The sequence below is a fragment of the Phascolarctos cinereus genome, unplaced genomic scaffold (genome assembly GCF_003287225.1).
Source record: "Phascolarctos cinereus isolate Bilbo 61053 unplaced genomic scaffold, phaCin_HiC Scaffold_4;HRSCAF=312, whole genome shotgun sequence".
NCBI lineage: Eukaryota > Metazoa > Chordata > Mammalia > Diprotodontia > Phascolarctidae > Phascolarctos > Phascolarctos cinereus.
In genome coordinates this window covers 368,863,312-368,882,870 of record NW_027555847.1, presented here as the reverse complement: position 1 = coordinate 368,882,870, position 19,559 = coordinate 368,863,312, and the positions used below count along the sequence as shown (strand labels likewise).

General features: G+C 37.9%; 1 protein-coding gene across 1 annotated transcript in view; it reads left to right on the top strand.

Annotated features, from left to right (window-relative positions):
- LOC144456543 (netrin receptor DCC-like) overlaps positions 1-15,454 on the top strand; it is an 84,170-nt gene extending 68,716 nt beyond the window's left edge. The window contains exon 7 of the mRNA XM_078151763.1: positions 10,675-15,454. Within this exon, the coding sequence (XP_078007889.1) occupies positions 10,675-10,764 (90 nt within the window). The 3' untranslated portion in view covers positions 10,765-15,454. The remainder of the gene's footprint in view (positions 1-10,674) is intronic.
- The last annotated feature ends 4,105 nt before the right edge of the window (positions 15,455-19,559 follow it).

Below are 19,559 nucleotides of genomic sequence, written 5' to 3'. Positions count from 1 at the left end.
AGGTAGGTGCTATTAATTATTCTCATTTTACAGATGAGGAAATTGAGACAGATAGGTTAACTTGCTCACAGTCACACAGGTATTGTCTGAGGCTCCATTTGAACTCAAGATCTTCCTAAATCCACATTTAACTTTTTTTACTTTAATTTACTTTTTTTAATTTACTTTTCAGTCATATCTTTTTGTGACCCCATTTGATAGAAATACGGGAATAGTTTGCCATTTCCTTCTCCAGCTCATTTACAGATGAGAAAACTGAGGAAAACAGGGTGAAGTGATTTGCCCAGGGTCACACAGCTAAGAGTCTGAGGCCTGATTTGAACACACAAAGATGAGTCTTTCTGACTTCAAGCCGAGCACTCTATCCACTGCACTACCCAGCCACCCAAATATACTTCTACTACTCCCTAAAAAAAAATTTAATTTAAACAACTGGTTTTTATTAGTTGTTTTTTAAAGCAGGTTAGACATTATTTCTCTGTATTTTTTAAAAAAATATTCAGCTGAATATCTGGATTCAGCCATATGTTTTGCTTTTTAATGGCTTGTGTGTGCGTGTGTGTGTGTGTGTGTGTGTGTGTGTGTGTGTGTATGTGTAAATGCTTCCTGAATCATCAGAAATTTTTGGAACTAAGTGACTGAGAATAAGAAAAGATGCAAGACAAAAAGGAAAGATAAAGACTGAAGGGGCACATTGGAGACACAATAGAGATATCAAGAAAATAGAAGAAAGGGAAATGGAAGTCACTAATAGAAGAGGGAGGGGGAGTGTTATTTCCCCAGGAAAGAAACAAACAAATGAAAAGCAATTCTTAGAAAATAAGAGAAAATAAGGAAGGGAAAACAGATGAAGGGATTGGATAAAAATAAAAAACTAGAGAAACAAAATGTTTTTGAGAAAGATGAAAGAAGGTTTTGTTTACAGAAACACAGGATAGGTATTTAGAAAAGCATAAAGTATCTTAGAATAGATTTCAGAGGGAAAAAGATAATTTTAAAGGGCTAAGGAAGTAGAACGGCAAATCTGCTAAGGAAGAAAAAGAGAATTAGAGGGGAAGAAAGGAGACAAGAAAAACTAATTTGAATTATGTTCTGCTGTTTCATTTGGATCTTATTCCAACATGTGTCATAGAATGAAAACAAACAACCAAACTTCTGTTTTCTGTATGCACAGATGCTGATTTTGCATAGCATGCAAATAATATCAACATAGCACGACACTATCAAAGAGTAATTCATTTCAGACACATCACAAGTTGTGGGCACTAGAGCCAACTTTCATTTTTCTTTTTTACAAAGTAGTTAATTGAAGCAGAACATGATGACACATTGTATCCCCAGGACTTTTACTTGGCCATGATGTAGTATATAGAATGTTAGAAACAGCAAGACCTGAGCTGCTAATCAACATCTGATCTTTCTAAGCTGTGTAATCATGGGCAGATCTTTTAGCCATCATGATCCTCAGTCTCCTCATCTGTAAAATGGTGATAATGATACTCCCATCCCAGGATTATTATAAATCTCAAGTCAGAAAATGTATCCAAAGCATTTAGCTAATGTAAAGGACTATATAAATGCTAGCTAATAATAAGGCATACGAACTTTGGGAGGAACTGTGATTTTGTCAGTCAGTGTAGGGCACCTTGGGTGAGAGATCTGCCTTCACTGATATGGATATAACCCATTTTTTACCAATGACATAAGTTCTAGAGAATTCTAGAGGCAGTAAGAGGTCAAGTGAGTTGTGCAACGTCGTACAACTAATAAGAGTTTTAGGTAAGATGAGGGATGTGGGATATGAATTTTGGTCTTCAATTTCAGGTCCAGCACTCTATACAACTATTTCACACCAACTAATAGCAGCAACAACACATATTAGATTGTTGATTCTCTCTCCTAAATAGATTATGATGTTTATCTCATGCCCATTTAAATTGAAGAACATGGTATCAGAAGTATCACAAGCAACAAAACACATCCTCGATAGACCAGGAAAGAATTTCGGGTGTTACTAAGAAAGTCTTACCGCTAGTGTTGCTTATGGGTTCTGTGTGTCCACATGAATCAGATAAGGCAAGGTTTGGATTTAAAAGTAGCTGTTATGCTTATGCTACACAATTTAGCTTTATGTTTGTTTTGCCCGAGGGGTTTGAGCCAAATTCTAATGATTTTTTTTTGTGATGCAGAGAATAGATCTGTTTATGAAGTATCTCATTACATAACATATTAAGTAGTGCCATCTTGCTTTAAGTTGACCCTAATAAGAATAATAACTAGCATTTAAATGTTCTTTTATGTCTGCAAAGCCCTTTAGATGTTATTTTATTTTATCTTCACAACAACTCCATGAATATGTGCTATTATTCTTCCCATTGTGAAGAAACAAGCAGACAGAAGTTAAGTGACTTGTCCAGGGTCACATAGCTAAGTGTTTGAGGTAGGATTCAAACTTAGGTCTTTCAATTCTGGGTCCAATACTCTTTTGTGCCATCTACTTTCTTGTTGCTTTCATTGTTTAATCATTTCAATAATATCCAGCTCTTCTGGACCCCATTTTAGTTTTCTTAACAAAAATGATGGAAACGTTTGCCATTTACTTCTTCAGCTTATTTTATAGATGAGGAAACTGACCTGAACTGCGTAGGTGGAACAGTGGTTAAAGTACTGGGCCTGAAGTCAGGAATTCTTATCTTCCCGAGTTCAAATCTGGCCTCAGACACTTAATACCTACATGATCCCGGGCAAGCCACTTAACCTTGCTTGCGTTAGTTTCCTCATCTGTAAAATGAGCTGGAGAAGGAAATGGTAAACCACACCAGTATTTTTGCCAAGAAAACCCCAAATAAGGTCACAGAGTTGGACACAACTGAAAAGACTGAACAACAACAAGAAATAAAGATAATCCAAGATTTTAAAAAATCTAGATATTATTAAGATATGACTTTAGGCAAATCATTTTGTTTCTCTGGATCTCAGGTTCTTATCAGTAAGATGAGGAGACTTGAATAGATAGATATCTCTAAATTATATAATTCTGACAATACTTTTGTATAATTTATCCAGATAATTACCTAAATTTATTCCTTTTTTGTCATAGATAGAGTTTATGGTTAATGCTTGTGTGGCCAAACTTACAGGGTACCAATTCCCACAAGGACTTTGGACTCAAAGATTAAGTTCAGAGGTGGGGGGTGGGGGAAGGGAAGACATGGGAAGACATTATATATATGTATGTATACATATATATGTGTGTGTGTATGTATATATATATATATGTATATATATATATATATATATATAAAGATTAATAGGTTCCCTTCTAAAACACATTTTTGTTGTTTGGTTTTTCCTTACTCTTTGTGACCCCTCAAATGGTTTGCCATTTCCTTCTCTAGTTCATTTAACAGATGAGAAAACTGAGGTAAACAAGGTTAAATTATTTGCCCGGGGTCATACAGCTAGTGTCTGAGGCCAGATTTCAACTCAAGAAGATGAGTCTTCCTGACCTCAGGTCTGGCACTCTATCCACTGTGCCACCTAGCTGCCTAGAAAATGTACTCCATGTAAAATGTCAATATCAAGTATAAGTCTGGGGATTATTTTCTCCACCACAGCAAATCCTTAAGACAGAACAAAATGCAAAAGGCAACTGGGTATTAGAGTGAATAGAGCTCTGAGCTTAGAGTCAGGAAGACCTAAGGTCAAAAATCAGACATCAGACATTACTAATTGGGTGATCCTTAGCAAGTCATCTAATTTCAGCCTGGAAAAATTGGCATAACAACAGCACCTACCTCCGGGTGTTGTTGTGAGGATCAAATGGATAATGTTTGTAAAGTTCGTAGCACAGTGCCTTGAGTGTAGTAGGCACTTACTAAATGCTTGTTTCCTTCCTTCTTTCCAAAACACACACCTTAAGAAATTCTGAAACATAAACCATCTTAAACAGCTATTTATAGTCATTATAATTTCCTAGGGGGTGAGAAAACTTTGTGAGACTGCTGAACAGATATTTAGTAAATATTGCTCTTTCCCCTCATATCTGCACTTCCTGAACAACCCACAAGGTGCAGATATCCTGTCCAATGTGACTATGGCTTGGGCTTTATTTAGACCTTTCACTAAAGAATCCTTTTGGTGATGTCGATCTTCTCTGAAAATAGTACTATTTTGACAAATAAGTCCAAGTGGTCAGTTGACATCAAATCTGGTATTTCTGGATTCTCAAAATTCACAAAGTCTGCTACTGGAGCTAAAAACATCCATTCATTCCTTAGGATTGCTGGTCACTGTCTTGTTCTCAGAGAAGAAAACAGAAAACAGAAGACAGGGGCCAGGGACTCAGGTTCACTTAAACAAACACAGGTTCTCACTATCATATGTTTGTAGCCACCATTGCCACTTAGAAGGGGAGAAGATACCACTTCCTCTCTCTGGAAGTCCAAGAAAGAAAGTAGGAGATGGGTTCCAAGAAAGTCAAGACCCAAAGATAGAAGGTGGAATCATTTGTACTTCTCTTCTAGAACACCAAGGGAGGTCGTGGCTCTGTCTTTTCTGTTGTTGTTGTTGTTGTTGTTTTTTCTAATTTATTATTTATTTTTAACATTCCTTTTTTTTCCTTTGAGTTCCAAATTTTCTTCTCTCTAGCTCCTCTTCTGCTCCTTGAGAAGGCAAACAATATATCAATTATACATGTAAAATCTTGCAAAACCTATTTCCATATTAGTCCTGTCACCAAAAAAGCAAGAAAAATAAAGTGAAAAATTATACTTCAATTTGCACTCAGAATTCATCAGCTCTCTCTAGTGGTTGAGAGTATTTTTCATCATGAGTCCTTCTGTCTTGGATCATTGTATTGATTAGAGCACCTAAGTCTTTCACAGTTGATCATTGTGACAATATTATCATTACTAGGTACAATGATTTCCTGGTTCTGGTCACTTCACTCTACATCAATTCATTTAGGTCTTCCCAGATTTTTCTAAAACCATACTGCTCATCATTTCTTATAATACAACAGTACTTTATCACAATCATATACCACAACTTTGGCTATTTCCCAGCTGATGGGCATCCCCTAAATTTCCAATTTTTTGCTACCACAAAAAGAGCTGCTATAAATATCTTTGTACATATAGATCCTTTTTTCTTTTTCTTTAATCTTTTTGGGATACAGACCTAGAAGTGGTATTGCTGAGTCAAAATGTGTGCACAGCCCTTTGGGAAGAGTTCCAAATTGTTCTCCAGAATGTTCACAATTCCACCAGCAGTGCATTAGTGTACCAATTTTTTTTTTCACACCACCAGCAGCATTTGTTATTTTCTTTTTCTGTCATGCTTTCTAATCTGATAGGTGTGAGTTTTAATTTGTGTTTCTCTGATCAACAGTGATTTAGAGCTTTATTTCATTTGGCTATAGATAGCTTTGATTTCTTCTTCTGAAAACTGCCTATTCATAGCCTTTGACCACTTATCAGTTAGGGAATGGCTCTTATGTTTATAAATTTGACTCAGTTCCCTGCACATTTGAGAAATGATGCCTGCATCAGAGAAACTTGCTATAAAAATGTTTGTTACTTCATTGTCTATGGTACTGTTTAGCAAAATGTAGTTTCCCTGATTTGGATCAGTCTTGAATCAACTTCAATAATTACTCTCTCTCCTCTCAGTCATAGGGAAATACAGGGGCCAATCAGGAGCTGACACATTGTTCTAAAGTGACTGTCCTTCCCAAAGTGCACGTCTATCAGTGCTGAGCTATAATCAGAGTTCTGCGCACATCAGCTCTGCCAATTGTTAAATTTTCAGTGTGAGCATTGACACCTCTTAAATTGGTGAATGATGAATTGGTCAAAATGGTAAATCAGAGCTTGCTGTATTTTTGGTTGTCTAAAATTAAGAAAGAATGAAGAAAATGTTAATAGTATATATTAAACTCAAAAGTCAGCCAACTGTTAAACATTTAACAGGATATGTCTACAGCAACAATATATGTCTATCTCAATGGGAAATGCCGATTTATGACAAAGTTCCAGGTTCTGTGGATTGGAGGACTCAATCAGAAATTTCCTTATCAGACCTCTCATGCCATCCTATTTAATGGTCTTTGGCTGGTGAGGTCACTTGAATAGTTCATATTAAAATTGAGGCCAAGGTTAGGTTTATTATCCCCCTGTGGCATTATTCTGAACGATGGCTAGGAAAAGCACCTCAAAACCAAGATAGCTATCTTGCAAATGTCTGCCTTTGGTCACATAATGAACTAAGCGACTCTGGATAGTTTAATACAAATTCATCATACTACTGGCTGGGTGTGTCCTTTGTCACACAGAAATAATCTAAGCACACAAATACTGCTCAATCCTTTGCTAAGTAGACCTAAAGGATTAGTGGTAATTATCAAGGAACCTCCTTCCCTTGGCTTTGAAAAGAGAGGTTGAACTTGGTAACCTTCTAAGCTCCCTTCCAGCTCAAATGTTCTTTGTGAAGCCATGAGCATATGTGTGAGAATAGAGGCATTGCAGGAACGATGAATACGGGCATAACTTTTCATTCAAGAACATCAACTATATAAATAAGAATTCGGTACTTCAGAAGCTCTATGTCTTAAGTAATGTGAGTGTAGCTCCACTGATGCAAAGCTCAAACCATTTGCATCTCAGGTAGATGATTTCAGGAGTTGCTATAGCATCATCTCATTATTCCCCATTTCACAAATGAGGAAACTGAGGCTGAGAGGTTGCGTGATTAGCCCATGGCCACATAGAGTCTGAGGCAAGATTTGAGCTTGTCTTTTTGAAGCCAAGGCCAGTTCTCTCTCCAGCTGCCCCTCAAAAATTGGGTTTTGAGCCTGGTTCTTCCATTTGACAGAGCTGTATAACCAAGGTTGAGTTATATAACTTCTGTGAGCTTCAATTTCATCAACTGTAGAAAGAGAAATTGAGCTAGAGGATCTCTAAGTGCTCTTCCATTACTTAACATTCTGTCATTGACCATCTAGTGAAAGATTGCCTGGGTCAATAGATTACAGGTTAACACCAATTAAATTGAGGATCTCAAATTCAAACTCAACTGTGTCTTCTTCTTCCAGAGCTTTATTAATTCCTCCCCAATAGGTGCCAGTTTCCCCCCCAAAAAATATTACCTTTTCATGATTTTGTGTATATTTCATATTTGATTTTATCTCTATGAATTGTTTTCCACAATGGAATGTAAATTTCCCTTGAGCGTAGAGATTCTCTAACTCTTGTTTTTGTATCTCTAAGTGTTCAGCACGTAGTAGGTATTTAACAAACATTTGTTAATTGATTAGATATATTGAAGTTAATATCCTCACAACTCATGGTTAGGGCAGTGTTGTTATTCTGACATTTTGCAGAGAAGGAAATAGAATCACAGAGAGTTCAAGTGATGACTCAACATCACAGCTTTTGTTGTTTGTTTCAGTCATATTTTCTTGGCAGAGATACTTGAGTGATTTGCCATTTCCTTCTCCAGCTCATTTTTTACAGATGAAGAAATTGAGGTTAAGTGACTTGCTCAGGGTCATACAACCAGTTAGTTAGTTAGTTAGTTAGTTAATGACAAATCCTAACTTAGAAAAAACAGGACTCTCCCAGTAGATTATGCCTCCTAGTATAACATGGGGCCTGTCTATATAGACATTTCAGTCTTCGTTGTTGATTTCAACAGAAGAAATTATGTTTAACATCTGCTAGAAGTTTAACAGCTCAGTTAAACATTGCCTAGGGAATTTGGGAGATATCTACAGATTTCCTGGCAAAGTAGGAAAATAAAATCAACACATTTCAAACCAAGAAACCTGGGGTTGAATTACATTTTCAACAAATACCAGTTGTGTGATCATAATCTCCATGACTCAGCTTCTTTTTTCTGTAAAATGTTGATCAGAGTGCTGGAATCCTAATATTTGTTTTACTTAGGTCACAAGATTATAGGTGAAATTATCTTGTATATCTTAAATGTTATATATATACATAGTGTTTTTATATATATATATGTATATATATATATAATATACATATATATGTTATTATATATACACATAGTATGTATATATATATATATATATATATGTATACACACACACACACACACACACATATGAGTTATTCTTTCCTATAGCTTCTCCTTGGGTCAAATGACAAACTGTGTCTGTTGTCAGAGGATTAGCATAACTAAATTCAAATAAGCTCAATACTGGGTTGAATTTTTCAGCCACAGAAATCCTAGGAACCTCTATGCTAAATCTGTATAAAGCACTTGTGACCTGCATTAGTGGAAGGAATAAGGGAATATTCATACTACCAAAAGAATATCCTTAAAGTGTTAAAGGATGTTGTTATTGAGTCATTTCAGGCACATCCAACTCCTCCTGACCTCATTTGGAGTTTTCTTGGCAAAGATACTGAAGTGGTTTGCCATTTCGTTCTCCCAGCTCATTTTTTACAGATGAGGAACTAAAGGTAAACAGAGTTAAGTGACTTGCCCAGGGTCACACAGCTAGTATCTAAGGAAGGAATTAAACTCAGAAAGATAAGTCTTCCTGACTCCAGGCCCAGCAATCTATTCACTGCATTATCTAGCTGCGCAGTTGAAGGATGACATGTCCTAAATACATAATACATTTATAGTAGGAAGGGAGTTGATCAGACAGGCCTATTCAATTGATACCCCTACACACTTTCTTCAGTTGATAAAATCACAGGAAGGGGCAAATAATTAAAACAATAAGATGTTTCTGTGTTAAATAAAGTGTAGAGTATGAACACTGGTACCCTTTTCTGAAGTGCGAAGTTATCTTTGATGACTAGCCCTTCTGTAGTGAAGAGGGGGCTATGCCACTGAAGACTTTAAGAGAATAAAAAAAAAAGGACATACTCTCCAAAGTTAAGGTAGGGAATAGCTTTAAGGAGTTTGATGCCTGAAATCTAAAGGAGAGACAGCTATGAAAAAAAAAACGATATAAACAAAACAAAACAAATTACCAGTTCTTTAAAGGAGATCTTGTTTTATCTTTCCCTTAGCAGCCTTGCCTGAGTTATCAGAGGAAGGGAGTTTTTCTGTCCTCCCACTTTCATAACCCATGGCACTTTGTAGCAGAGCTATCTACCCATTAAGAGACACTGTACCTGTCAGGGATCAATGCAAAAGAGAGGCAGTGTGTGGAGACAGCTCTGAATAGTGTGACCCTTGGCATCAGAGAAGAGAGCCAGCTATATATTTAAGAACAATTTCATCCTGGCAGTTAGGAGTTGAGCTACAGAGAAGATCAGGCCCAGGGATCTCATATGAATGATATGCCCTGAAGACATCTTGACTTGGGGGTGGGAGGGAGACAAAATGAGGATACTCCAAGAACATAAAGAATATTGGGGCCTTATAGTACCAGAGGAATGAGTTGTGTTAACTACATATATTCCTTGTTAGCCTCATCACCAATTTACTCTATAGGTATGACCAGTCTTCTAATTAATGTTGTATATATTTATGGAAATAGATATCCTAGGTTTATGGAGGGGGTGGGGTGGGGAAGGGGAATATTTTGCATCCCTTTTCTTTGAGCTAACTATATATATGGGCTGGCTATTAAAAGGAGGGTTACCAGTAGGGACTCATGAGATACAGTTTTAGGAATGAAGCATCTCTGACTATATTTGAACCTAAGTAAAAGTCAGCCCTCCAGAGGACCAACCTATGAGGGTGAGTTGTGAATTACTACAGGTTGATATTCAACAGTTCTATCCATAAGCATTCCCAGCTCTGGGAGAGCCAATTTTGCTTAAAGGCGAACTATTTAAAATTAAAATGTCCCATATTTTATCCAAAAGAAAAGAAATTAAATATAAATCTTTACTGTAAGATACTACTGCATGTAGAATCATAAAATCAGAGTTAGAAGGGATTTTAGAGGCCATCTGTTCCCGGAGGTGGCAAAAACATGGCAATCACAGTGTAGTCCATGACACTCCCGGTGCCACCTGAACCAGATTAAATTGTATTTGGGAAAATGTTTAACGAAAAAAAAATAAAAATACAGTAGAACATAGATGATGTTAATATGTGGTTTTCTAAGTCAGTATTTAGCCCACAGGGATCCTTATGTATGGCTTAGTGGCCCCCATTTCTATTTGAGTTTGACATCACTAGTCTGGTCCTAACCCCCATCTAATATGTGTCCTTTTCACTGTAGCCACCCAAAGTGACCCTCCAGCCTCTGAAGATTCCCTGTGGACTTTTTACAAAATCCCATTTCACTTCTGGACAAATGTAAAGTTAAGGATTTTTTCATCACATTTTATCTACCTGTGGGTAGTTTTAGGTAGTTTCCTGACTAAAACTTTTCTAAGAGAGGCAGCATGGTCCCAAGGAAAGAAGACTGAAGAAGTCAGAGGACCTGGGATTCAAATTTCCTCTACCTGCGTGACCTTGAACAAGTCACTTAACTTCCTGAGTCTCGGTTTTCTCATTTGTAGTACCAGGGGGTTGAATTATGTAGTTTCTGAGGTCTATGGATCTATGATCCGATGATAAAAGAATATGAGGTGCTTTTGCAGTGACACACAGCTAACTGCACGGTACTAGGCTTTCTATATCTCACAGTCCTTCAGTTCTTACTATGCACTGATGATTTGCTTTCTCTCTTCACAGGTATATGAGCAGGATGATTTGAGTGAACAAATGGCAAGTTTGGAAGGGCTAATGAAGCAACTCAATGCCATCACAGGCTCAGCCTTCTAAAAGCTGTGAATTGAGAAGGTGGATTATCCAGGATCATGCAGCATATCAGGATTTCATTCACAGAAAGATGTGCCCACAAACACCTGCACACACAAAACACATCACCTGATCCCCAGTACTGTCTAGTGAAAGGAAGATCCTCAAGTGGTTTGGAGAGGTACATGCCACCCATCTAATGCCCATTGTGCATCTCAAAGTTCTCGAAACGGAGACAACAACCTCATCAACAACAAAGGAGTGTCTCGAAGCAAGATCAAGGTTAAAGTCTCTGGAGTATCTCTGGCCCTTGGCTTTGATCAGCTAGCCACACATAGTAACTACATTTGCATAAATAGTGCATCTGTTTCCCATAATCAGGGCCTGCAGCTCTGTAGATTTTGTTTTGTTTTCTTTTGTTTTGTTTTTTAACTGTGTCAGTCTAGTATTACAACATGCAAGTGCATTGTTTAAACCTGTTCCATGTCATGGTCAAATCAGTGGAGATCACTTGTCTTTTACTTTCAACCACAAAACACCCCTGGGAAATTCTTACTACACAGCACCAAAGGATTGGATGTATTCCCCAACAGCACAAAAAAAAAAAATAAACAAAAACAAAAGAGACAGTGAATGCCTATTGTTTTATAACTCAGTCATTTGTCTTGCACAAGTGGTGGGTGTTAGCAAGTGGCTGTAAAATTTCACCCATTTTCCTCAAGTATTTGTATATCCACTCTTGGTTAGCATTTATGTCTGGAGAACAGAAAATAGAACATAAAAAATCTGCAATGGGTGGCATCCTGCCAGCTACAGTGCATTTTTGGAAAGAGGATACAATATGCAATCTTCTCACACACACGGTAATTATGAGCTTAAGCTTGTAATAGAACACTTTTCAACATGGGTGGCTTTGGGGCCATACCACACTGTGATGACATTTCAAAGCTTCACCAAGGCCATCCTTCTTCAGGCGCCCAGGCAGGACTGAAGGCCTTCCTTCTTCCCCAGAGACTCTGTCCTCCCCAAAAGATGGCTGACTTCATAATCTGCCTGGCAAGGATACCAGTGATCTCTTCACTCCTTGTCAGAAACAGCAAACTGATGAAGTGCAGACCGGAAGGAAGCCAAGGCAGAGCTCTTCACTCAAGAGGACTGCCTCCTTGGGCCCTTCTTGATTCTCCTGACAGGTCACTGAAACAACTGGACCCGGCCACACATTGGCCAATGGTGACCACTGAGGCCTATTGCTGTGATGAGCTCCAGGCTGTCAGGGAGTAGAGGGAAAGGCCCCATTTGACACTTATGAAACTTCATAAATCCAATGGATCCTTTTCAAAGTTGTGTCTCATGATTCAGGAGGTATTTCCGAGTGGCATCTTCATTCTCTGCTAGAATTTTAACTTTATATTACCGTGTTTATCAACAACTTTTAACTGGTTGAATTAAGAACATTTTGTGTGTACACTTTCAGTTGCTGAATTTTTAGCCGGCATTCAAAGTTAATCCCTGTTTATGCAGCTGAATCACCAAAAGGGAGCTAATTTGCATATTTATCAGTTAGGAGAGAGCAAAACCCAATAAGAAAGTTTCAGCTGAATTATTCCATTCAGCGCTGCCTTTGATTTCAAGCTTGAGTGGGTCATAATTTTAAAGGAGCATGGAAGGGATAGGATCTTTACAACCTAATAGCTCCTTTTATTAGGTGGGTAATTATATACGAATCCCTGAATGAAATATTTTGAGCAAAATGGCAACGTAACGGAAGTAATAATTCAGATTATTTTTTTACAGTTTTACGTCAGGAAGGAAATCTGATGTCAAAGAGAGAGCTCATTCAAATCATTCATTAGAAAATCTGATCCTTTTGTGAAATTGTTCCTTCAACAAGAGTGCTGGTTGTTTTTCAATTTGCTAAAATTTTATTTAAGTCCTTCTTAAGAATTAAGTAGTATTACCTGTATGAGGGCATTTGCTCCTATTTTTGTTGACATCAGGGGCATTTGGGATTCTGGAAGTCTGGTCCTTTGGAGTGGGGCATTCCCCATGCAAGCATTCAATCTCTTCAGAATCGACCAACCACTTTGATATAAAGATAATAATAGAGATACCTTGTGTCCTTAATAGAGTCCCTTATTCCCCTAGGACAGCCTTCCTTTTAAAGTCATAGCATAGCAGTATGACTTTAAAGGTACCTAATCCCACCAAGATGATGTCCTCAGTCTTCAAGATTTGTTTGGTCCCACATCTTGAATCCAAGGCATTTAGCTATCTACTATGTCAGATGAACATAACCAGTTCAAGAGAACTGGCTAGCATCTTCATAAAAATTCTCAGTACCTCCAATCCAGGCCAGTCATCTTTGGAAATGAGATGGAAAGGTGAGAACAATTCAGATCTTTTTGATTTGGTTTTGGATGAGTTCTGGATATGGGAGACAGTTTGGAGAATTTGTTTCAGAGGCCTTGTGTTTTCTAAATGTTCTTGGTCCTTGTTCATATATTTTTTTTTAAACATTAAAATGTTTTTTGTGGTAGTGGTAAAGTCTCACTAAACAGTAGTAAAATAAGTGTCCGTGCCAGGCCTTAGTGTAGAGGACAAGTCAAAGAGTATGACCGTGAGATACAAATTCTTTAAGCCCCAAATCCATATGGCTGATGTAGCATATGTAGAACTGTGGTTCCCCAAACCGTTCCTGGAAGGCTACAGCTTACCTACTCAGGGTTTTCAGGTAACTCTTTAATTTTCCCAGTCCCCTAATCTCTTGACAAGAAGTAACCTGTGAATGGTGGAAGTGACCTCTGTTACGCTCCAGCTCCCAACTGAGTTTAGGCAGTATCAGACTTTTCAGACCTATAAATCTCTGAGTCCCATAGGGTTCCACTTGACAGCTAAGCCAGATACTCCAGCACTGGGACTTAAATACAGCTTGGCAGTGTGCCCTTTAACCCCACATTCACAGAAGCCAAACTATCAGGCAAGCCCCTATTTCTGAGTACTTTCCTACTTTTACCCAATAGGAAAGGTTTTCCCAAGAAACTTCTATGTATGTCACAGACAAGCAAATATAGAGAGCTCAAAATAAGTAAAGTGCTTTCCAGTGGTATGGTACCAGAAGTTAAATAGTTCTTTGTAATGTACATTCAGTACCTACCCAGCTGTAGTGCTTCTGTTCATATAACAGAAACGTAATCTACTGACATACTTAAAGTGTACACTGGAACTAAATCAGAAAGACCTTTATGCACCATAACTTTAAACCCTAATAAATTTGAGGAAAACAAATCAGCTTAGGACCCTAAGAGGTGAATTTATAATGGCTACAATGTCTTGTGATGGAAATAGAATCTGCTAGTCCCTTTAAGTAAATTGTAATGCGTATCAGTGGGCTGTTTGGTGGCTTGCCCTGGTGGAAACAAATGGAATTTTTAGCTTCATGACAATAGCCACTTAGCTTGAACTCAGAGTTCATAGTCAACATTTAGGACCGTAAAGCTTGGTTCTTTGCTTTTCTAATCAAGGGCCCACAGTACAGGGGACCCACTGAGGCTGCCCAGGAGGCTACTATTGCCTATTCTTGATATTGGCTCATTCGGTTGGATTCAACAGAATGAGCTTCCAAAATCTTGCTACAACTTAATAGAGGAGTGCTAAGATGGCAACTGGGTTGCAATTCGCAGAAAACCAGGCTGCCTCCAAAGTCCTGCCTGAATAAAAAAAGGAGTCCAGATTTAGCATTCCCTGCAGTGTGTCCACTTGTACTTTATGAACAAGCCAGGAAAAAGAAGACAGTGCACAGCCTCACAGCTGTATCTGTATGTTTTTGGTTTTCTTTTTGCTTTTTTTGGTTTTTACAGCAAAAATCAACTTTCATGAGCTTCCAGACAGATCCAAAGCAGGGTCTAGTCCCCTGCTTTTGTCCTAAATCATTTCATGACGCCCTCATTACTGAGATGCCCAGATTGGTATTCTGCCTCTGCCTACTGCCAATGCAAAAAAGATCTCACAAAATGCTAGAAACTCAAAAGCAGTTCATAAAATCAAATCTGCACAAGAATTCCTTTGTTGTCATTTCTAGAACAATATGTTGCATAGCTGTTTACAGTTGGTATTACTATGGTGACTTGCAGAAGTGACTTTTATATTGCACTGGAAACCTTTCACCCAGTGAGCCCAATATTAAAGTCTCAAATGTAATATTTTGGAAAGTCACAGGTAGGGCACCCAGTGCTGTCATATTCCATTGCATCCCAAAGCACTGGTATCCATGGATCAAAATACTTTGTTATCCAAATATTCAATTTCAAAATGTATTGCTTCTGAAATGGAATGCCAGGGTGTTCTGTGCCGAGTGAAGCTATACAGGAGACAAAGCCCATGCCCAGAAAAGCAATTCAATATTATTACTTCCATTCTGGAGTCTCTTATGTCTCCATCTCTGGTGACTAATTTTTGCCAGGTCTGACTTCTGGTGTGCTCTCTGAAGGCTTTCTCTCCCCTTGCTCTCAGTAGAGACCATTCATTTAAGCATTGTCATTCCATTTTGTTTCATTTTACTTTTGGCTGGACTGGAGAGCAGCAATCACCAGCGGCCTAATGTCATGAGCAAAATGTCATGGGGCTGATGGATCTCACTGTATGCTGTACATGTACTTTCAAATGCAAGCAAGCAATGTTGGGGAGAGGAGGAGGAGGAGGAGGTGTTGGAGGAGGAGAAGGAGCAAGGTTGTTTTTATTATTGTAAGGTAGAGCTGACAATTCTGACCTTTGTGAATTGTCGCCTTGTTCGGGGGTGGGAGGGTGGGGATGGGGTGTACTTTTTATAAGTAATATTTAATTTATTATTTAGAGTGATCTTCTTTTTTGGATAATTTATGATAAAAAAAATAAAAGGAATATCTGGTTGGACACCTAGGTCGGGCTGTTAAAGCTGCAGTGTGTTCCATATCTCAGCAAGCTCTCCTGGGAACTAACAGTGTGGTTCCCACCTGAGTGTGAGGATGCCCCAGGCAAAGCCATCTTATTAAAGTGTCAGTCTTTCCCCCAATAAGTCAAATCAAAATGGGGTTAAGACAAACTGTGAAAGGTTATTACAGCATTTGTTAAATCAATGCTAGGCATTCACTCAAAGGGCTTTGCGATGTGTAGTTCAAACCAATTGTTAGTGTGCTAGTGGTAAGTTTTTTTTCTGGTAGAAATGGGTATACTACAGCTTTAACTAGCCTTAGTGGGGGAAAAATTCTCGTTGTTACAAAACACCTTAAAAATGGGGTATTTTGAGCCTATAAACAGTTTCTTTAAATTGTCAAACTCTAGCATTGTTAACCAAATTAGACTAGTGATTGCAATATTGAAGTGTAAATCTTGTTCTACAGAAAAGAAACTTGCTTACAGTTTAAAAATAAATGACTGTTTCTACACACAATCTTGTATATTACTACATGAAGAAAAGGGGGTTTTGTAATGCACTGTAGAGCAGTCTCATATTCATTTTTTATAGAAATGGTATTCCAATGGTGCATTTTTTTGTTTAATAAAGTTTTGATATAAAATCCTTTGTGTGGATTTTTTATTATGTATCAAATGAAGTCTTCACCAGGCTATGAGAGACATCACCTTAGGCCCTGTGATTCTGGTATCCCCTTGCTGGTGCTAGAGGCTTGGAACACCACCACCTCTACCACCAGCTACTGCTTAAAACAACAAAAACAATCAGCAACAGTCAAAGCTTGTACAAACACAACAGACAAGGCACCCCTTGGACCCACTATCTACAACATGCTTTCCATCATCATCTTCCCCTCCTCCCTCCCTCAGCCTTCTATATTTTCCTCTCAGATTATATTTTGGCTTTGGGGGGAGGGAGGTGCAACATTTCCTTCATTTTCCTCTTCAGGTTTGCTCTACAGACATTTCAACCAGGTTTTACTCGTATACAAACGTTAAGGTATGTCAACAGTGGAACAAAAGAGGCGGAAAAGACAGGGAGGGAGAGGAAGATGCAGTGGAATTTGTCCTGATCCTTGAACCTCTTCCTGAGACTTCCCCTCCTGCTCTGGTGGTCCTGGTAAGCAGTCTGGTTTGTTTTACAGCCACCTGGGTCAAAGTAACCCTGAGGAATGTATGAATGTGATACCTGGTGATTTCAATTTAATTGATTAGGTATTTATAGGTGCGTATGGGCAGCTAGGTGGTACAGTAGATGGAGCCAGCCTGGAGTCAGGAAGACCTGAGTTAAAATCTGGCCTCAGATACTTAATAGCTGGGTGACTCTAAACAAGTTATTTAACCCTGTTTACCTCAGTTTCCTCATCTGTAAAATGAGCTGAAGAAGGAAATGGCAAAATCATTCCAGTATTTCTGCCATGAAAACCCCAAATGGAGTCACGAAGAGTCAGACCAGACTAAAGTGTTTATTATGTTCAGGTCTTAGGCTAGGCACTGGAGACATAAATACAAAAATGAAAACAGTCCTTGCCTGCAAAGAACTTACATTTCACTAGGCAGAAATAACATATACACATATAAATAATATGGTAACCTAAAACCAGAGTCACTGGTTGCTTCTACATGACAATAAGACATTCAAAAGATCTACCTAGCCATTTTATATTTACAAATATTTAGATATTTGTAAATACACGTGTTGAAAAAGTATGCGCCCATTCATTGAAAGGTTATTTGACAGTATAAAGTTTGTAAACTTTGAGAGTATAAAGGTGGGGAACCTGTAGCTTCGATGTCACATGTGGCCCTCTAGGTCCTAACTAAATCCAAACTTCACAGAGCGAATCCTCTTAATAAAAGGATTTGTTTTGTGAAACTTGGACTCAGTCAAAAGGCACCACCCAAAGACTTAGAAGGCCACAGATTCTCTACCCCTGAGAGAAGAGATCACTTGACTGGGAGGGGACAGCTTGGTACAGTAGAATGAACACTGGCCATGGACTTAGATAAACTGAGTTCAAATACATTTCTGATGCAGAGAAAGTGCAGTTGAGCAATTCATTTAACCTCCATGGACCTCAGTTTTCTCATATATGAGATGAGAGAGTTGGATTAGAAGACCCAAGTTTTAGCTTTAACTCTGACCCTAACTAGCTGCATAGCATTAAGCAAGTAATGCCAGGAGAACGTGAGCCTCTTGAGGGCGAAGACAGTTTTGTCCAGTCATGATATCTTCAGAATCTCATACTTAATAGAAGCCTAACAAATGTATACTTAACCAAATTGCGTTTAACCCCTCTACATGATGGATGAGATAGCTAGATAGCTAGCTAACTAGATAGATAGACAGACAGGTGGATAGATGATAGAGCATTTATTAAGCAGTTACCATATGCCAGATGCTTTACTAAGTACAGGAATATAAATACAAACAAGCAAGACAGTTCTTGCACTGAAGGAGCTTATATTCAAATGAAACATAATGAGGTTAAAATGTAGTATCCCAGGGCAGATTTCAAGGTTCCAGTGGAAAAAGGAGGAGGCAAAGATGGAAAGGATAGTGATGGTGTCGGGAGAACAAGAAAGTGTCAGAAAAACCTGGTTCAAGGCAAAACCCCAGCTGTCCATGGTGTTAGCTTCCCTGGCTAACAAATGTAAACACAGAATTAAATGATGTCTAAAATGACTTGTAGCCAAAAATAAATAAATAAATTTTTAAAAATCTAAACAAATGGAGGAAGAAAAGAAGTAGGAGGAAAAAAAGTAACTTTTTGTGTCAATGAGAAAGCAACTTAGTAAGTAGTTGATTTAGAGAGTGAATCACTCAATTGAATTTTAAGGGAGATTTTAGAAAGAAGTCCATCCTTTTCTCCTTTAGACTAAAATCAGTCTACCAAGATAAATATCTATTCGTTGTTTTTGTTTTTGTTTTACTCTTTAAATGGGAAATTTCAAACCACCCTCTGTAAGACATGACAATCTAGGATTCATTCTAGATTCCAGGACTCATGAATCCTATTAATAAGGAGATAGCTGGCAGGGGTCAGAAACAGAAACAAACAAACACATTCATATAATTACACCATAGAACTAGAGACAGGAGAGACATCAAAGGTCCAACCTCCTCATTTTACGGAAGAAAAAACTGAGGTCCATGAGGTTAAGTGACTTACCTAAGGTTACACAGCTAGCAGGCACCAAAGGGACTCCTACTCGGCTCCCAAATTCAGTATTCAGACCACTGCACTATACTGTAATCTATCAAATTTGGTTCATCACATTAAAAAAAAAGATATGAAGAAACTAGAAATAGTTGAAAGACAGAAAACAAACATAATTAATAGAATGAACAATTGTTAAAGGACTGTTAAGTTGTTAAATTTGTAAAATTGTTAAAATTATTGAAGGTTAAAGAAATTCATATTGTGTAGCCTAAATCATGAAAGTTTGAGGTAGTGAGTTCTATGTTCAAATATGCCAAGAATTTTGAGGAGAAACAGAAAGAAAGATGAATAGTTTAATCCTTCACCTAGACAGTTTAGAATTTGAATTTTAGGGTTGGAAGTGACTTTACAAATCGTACAGTGGTGTGGCTTAAAACTTTTTACTTATAGTACATTATTACCCTTTGCGGTAAAAAGTCACCCATATGAGGGGATAAATGATCATCTTCATTCCAATACAATCTAAGTTCCAGACAATTAGAGGAAGAAGATCACATACCAGGTGATGTGAGCAAACCAGCATATTATATATTTAAGTGGAATCTTAAACATTAAGATAAATATGTAATGTTTCTGAAATTATGGTACCAAAAACCATCATTTAAAACCATAATCTTGATTTAGTACATATTAAGTTAAACAGTTACT